This window comes from Montipora capricornis, chromosome 2 (genome assembly GCF_036669925.1).
Source record: "Montipora capricornis isolate CH-2021 chromosome 2, ASM3666992v2, whole genome shotgun sequence".
Lineage (NCBI taxonomy): Eukaryota > Metazoa > Cnidaria > Anthozoa > Scleractinia > Acroporidae > Montipora > Montipora capricornis.
Window position 1 is genome coordinate 56946911 of NC_090884.1, and position 5000 is coordinate 56951910.

A 5000-nucleotide genomic window follows, 5' to 3' on the forward strand; every position below is an offset into this window, starting at 1 on the left:
AACTATCACATGCACGAGGGAAAATTGAAGTTCCTTGCCCTCAAATGGGCGGTAACTGAGAAGTTTCGTGATTACTTGTACTACTTCACCTCCTTCACTGTCTACACCGACAACAATCCACTTACTTACGTGCTATCGTCAGCCAAGTGGTCCGCGGTGAGGCATCGGTGGGTTGCAGAACTGGCAGATTTTAATTTTAATAAAGTATCGGCCTGGTAAATCTAACATTGACGCGGATGTACTATCCCGCCTGCCACTAGACCCCAGTGAATACATGTAAGCCTGTACTGCAGAAATGGAAAGGGATGCAATCTTTGCAACAAAAAAAGCAGTAATCCATCAGAAAGAAGAAGCTACACCCTGGGTGGCAGCAGTCTCAGCAAGTGTTGGCATTGTGCACGCAGAACCGGCCGTTACAGATTTAGTGTTCCGACAACTTACTTCAGAAGAAATACAAAGAGCTCAGCGGGAAGACCCCGATATCTCACGCATCTTAGTATACAAGAAACGGGGATATCCACCATCAGGAGGAGAACGAAAGAACGAGACTCGTACAACATCTTCCACGGTTTTTTACCACCATCTTGTCTGAGGGGGGGGGGGGGGGGGGGGGGGGAAAGGCCAAAATTACAGTAAATGTATGGGATTTTGGCCGAGTTTGAACCGCTGCAGCGCCGCTAAAAAGAGACAGATTTCCAACTTTTGCCGCTACTTTAAATAGTTTTATTGATGTCATTCATTCAACGAAAAATAAGGCCATTAAGCAAGGTATGACATCTGTAAATTCGAATAATAAATTTTCTCATGTTGCTTCTATTTTCGCGTCAAGTTGCCGTGATGATTTTAGAAGGGTTTGTATGGAATCTTAAAAATTCATTTTTGGTCGTTGTAGCCTGAATCTGTTCTTTCATGAAAATAGCTAGGATAAATGTCTTTTAGAAGACACTATCACTGTGGAAAGCTGTCTCTTTTAGCGGCGCTACAGCCGTTCAAAGTCGGCCAAAATCCCATAAATTTACTATAAATTTTGCTGTGGTTGCCCCCCAATCAAGATGGCGCCAAAACCGTGAAAGGGTCTATTGTCAACTGAGATACGCTATCTTCCAGGAGATTCAAGTTATCTTTGCGCAATATGTAGGTCTAAGAGAACTCGATATTGTTTTGGTTCTGTATATCATTATAGTGCAATGGTAGATGTCTTAGGTAAATAGCCCCTTGAGAAGACATGTGGTTACTTGTAAAATACTAAATCCCAGAAAGATTGAAGAAAATAAACCGGAATCGAGAAATATTAATTTGGCTTCGAGGCTGACATTTTGATCATTTTTAAGTTCCGTTACAACTTCATTTCTACGACAAGTTTGAGCGTGCACTCTGAGCCTCTGACAGCTTTGTACGACACAAGTTCACTGAAGTTATCCCTATCGGGCAGGGTTAGTATCTGGATGGGTGACCTAAAAAAAAAAACAACTTTGAAACAAATATTGGACAAAAAATTCTGATTTAACGCTCAAAAATGCGTACTGAGCAAGGTACAGATTTTGTTAGCCTGCTTTATGCGAAACAAATATTGATGCAAAAGTAAATAAATATAGATACACAGTTTTTAGGAAGACCAGAAGAAGTTTTCAGGAAGTGTCGATCGAGAATAAAATATTTTGCCATCAGCAACAAAATTTGCGAAATGAAAACAACTCAAATTTTGAACCGAGAATATAAAAAGTTACTATGCATCAACGAAAGACATTTTGTGAGATTTTTGACACGTTCAATATTTTTATTGTACATCAAATTCAGCGGGAGCCGTTTTCAAGTTACTTTTCATGTTTACTCGCGAAACAAAGGATACATCTGTGTCAAAATGATGGCAAGACACCGGGTTTTTGTTTTGTTAGTTTGGTTTTTTTTCTTTCAACACAAAGATCACAATCGCCCATCTCTTGAGGTTGACCATTGTTTCTGCAAAGTCCAAAATTTACTCTCCTAGACGAGGTTATTTATCACCTGGTCATTCCAACGGTTTGGAAATAGCAGCTGCTTTATTACTCATTAGCGTCACAAATTCTTGCCAATTTTGGAGCTCATTTTGTTGAAACTCAAGCACGCTTTCAACAGACCTGGTTATGTTAATGAGTTATGCACGCGCTGCCGGTCTATTGTCACCACGGACTTACACTCTTACACTCTTACAATCCGGTGACATAGAGTGTAGTGCACTTACAGTGCACTACCACAAAAACGGATATTTTCTCTTCTCTTATTTGAGTTAACTGTTACTGCTAAGAGATTTAAATCAAAAGAAAATAAAGGTAGAAGAGAGGGCATCCCCCATACATGCCCTTTTCCATAGGTTATATGTCTTATTATATTTTTAGATCGAGTCCCACGCTGTACAGATCTCAAGGGGATTCTGCAAAAGCCAATCACATGGCGGGAATGTGTTCCGCGTGGAGACACGCGTCCTTCGCGAAGTGACGCGAAACAAAATGGCGGAAGATGCGGAAAGGAAAATTGCTGTTCGTTTTGTTGACGAAAACGACTACAAGAATATTTCGACCAAAACGCTGTTTGCAAAACAAGAAATTTAACAGAATCGCCTTTACTGGCTTGTTTTAAAGCAAAGAGAACGTCGTCGTTAAATGTGAATTCGCGTTTTTGTAATCGCTGCGCGACTATTCCAAGAATTTTATGAAGAACGTTAGCACTTGAGGAGATGGAACAAGTTCAGTCTTTGCAACTGTTTAAGTTGCCTCCAGCCACTAAATTCGATTATCACCTTCAGTTTGAATCAACCCCCATATATATGGCGTTGAGTTAAGGAATCGAATCCTGGCCACATTGGTAGGGGGCGGGTGCTCTCATCATTTCGCCAACCCTACGCCAACGTTTGAAAACACTGAATTTTAGGGAACCGGCATGGCGCGATGGTTAAAGCGGTAGATTTGGTCGAATCCAATTCTTCAGGATTCAAAATAATCTCGTTTTGACCAATAAATGGATCTGCGATTTAGTCTTCGGTGATCCCGAACGCAACTCGTGCCTCCTTGTCGTTTATAATTAGGTTCCCCAGCGTTGGCATCCACTGCCCTGTAATCCATCAGCATATAAGCGCACTGCAGATAAAGGCGCATGCGCTTATATCCGCATATAGGCATAGGCGCATGCGCCCTTTAACGGTCAAAATATGCGAGTTTAACAGATAGACTTGAACAGAATACTTCTTTTATGGTACAAATTTAATTATAATCATAGTTATTGTCTTTGGTTTATTCGTCTGAGCTACTCTTTTATCACACATTCAGCCTGAATTGCTCTTGATCTTGGTCCTTTAACACTTGCATTTATGTTTACAATACCGTTGGTATTTTGCACTCTTAAAAAGGATGCGATGATGAGAATCGGGTGCGCCTATAATAGAAATTTTATAGGCGCATGCGCATATGTAACGTCAATTTGAGTGCCTATAAAACGTCTAAAATTGCATAAACACGTTTATAGGCACCGCGCTTATATGCGATGGAATAGGGTAGTATTAATGGAAAGTGGGTCTAAGGACAGAGAAAATTCTAACTATGCTTGGATTAACGCATTTATGATTAATTTGAATTGTGACTTTCTATACACGGCAACATAATCCAAAAGTTCAGTTCAACTTTGAATTTCATCACTTAACCATAGGGCACACTATCTAATAAAATCTCTCTTTGTTGCAGTTTGTGGCGAGTGACAAATGTCAGGCTATTCTCAACAAGGTCATTTATTACGACTGGCAAGATTGGCAGACGAAGACCCGAGCTCCAAAAATTCTATGGTCTTTCCTGTTTCTTATTCCCACCCTTGTATGTAGCCCTTTCTATATAGTTTTGCGATTATGGAATCAGTTCTGTTGTTCCGGTTGCTGCGCAAAGGACAGTGAATGCTGGCGTCGTTTTCGACTATGGTTCGAGCATCCATATTCCAAGTTTGTCAACCACACCATGTGTTACTTGGTTTTTCTCGGCTTCTTGATCGCAGCATCGTTTGAGGAAGAGTTTGGAACAACAGCCACAGGACTAGTGTGGATCGGTCAGATATATCTCCTATTTTTATTTACACTAGGTTTTTTAGTGTCTTGTCATAGCCAGCATCTCCAAGCATTTACTATCCTGACCAAAATAGACAACAAAGTAGAAATCAAGGCAACACTGGCAATGCCATCCTTTTCCTTCGAATAGTGAGTGAGTAACGTCCCACATTGTTATGAACATTGAGGGGCTGTGACAACCTCGTTCCCAGGGTAAGGGGAGTAGACCCTGGGAACGAGGTTGGGGCTGTGAGATGGGGCCTGCGGTTTATCGTCTTTATCCGAGAAAACTAGATTTCAGGGGAGCAGGGATGGTGCAGTGGAGAGAGTACTCGCCTCCCACAACCATGGCTCGGGTTCGATTCCAATACTCGGCGTCAGATGTGGGTTGAGTTTGTTGGTTCTCTACTCTCCTCCAAGAGGTTTTTCTCCGGATACTCCGGATTTTCACTTGTGGAAAAACCAATGTATGATTCGATTTCTATAAGCAGCGTCCCCAATTAGTGCCGTAGCCCTAAAAGTCTTGAGACTTAAATAAAGTTCATTCCCATTATCATTATCATTATCATTATCATTATCATTATCATTCTTAGTCTTATTCTTATTATTATTGTGCTGAGAGCGTTAAATGAGTCCATACTTGTTTCTCTTCCAGACGGGGTTATCATTGCTTTTGTACTTGGCCTTCTTGTGCAAGAAGTGCTGGCGTCCTGTAGAGAGGGATGTTTCATTTACTTTTCAAAATGGTGGAATGTTGTGGACACGATGATCGTCGTCCTCTTTGCACTTGCTTATGCTATATGGGGTATTTCCTACGCCTACTTTGGCAGACAATGGAAACCAGAGAACAATGCATTCATCACTGCAGATGTCCTCTTCTCAAGCGGTATCATCATGGCTTTCTTTCACTTAACGCATATCTTTCAGGTTCGTGCTC

At 41.2% G+C, this 5000-nt stretch overlaps 1 protein-coding gene across 1 annotated transcript in view; it reads left to right on the top strand.

Moving 5' to 3' along the window:
• Nucleotides 1-5000, top strand: part of LOC138037542 (short transient receptor potential channel 4-like) — a 54234-nt gene that overhangs the window by 14592 nt on the left and 34642 nt on the right. Inside the window, exons 3-4 of the mRNA XM_068883453.1 lie at nt 3714-4065; nt 4719-4990. Coding sequence (XP_068739554.1) covers nt 3714-4065; nt 4719-4990 — 624 coding nt within the window. The remainder of the gene's footprint in view (nt 1-3713; nt 4066-4718; nt 4991-5000) is intronic.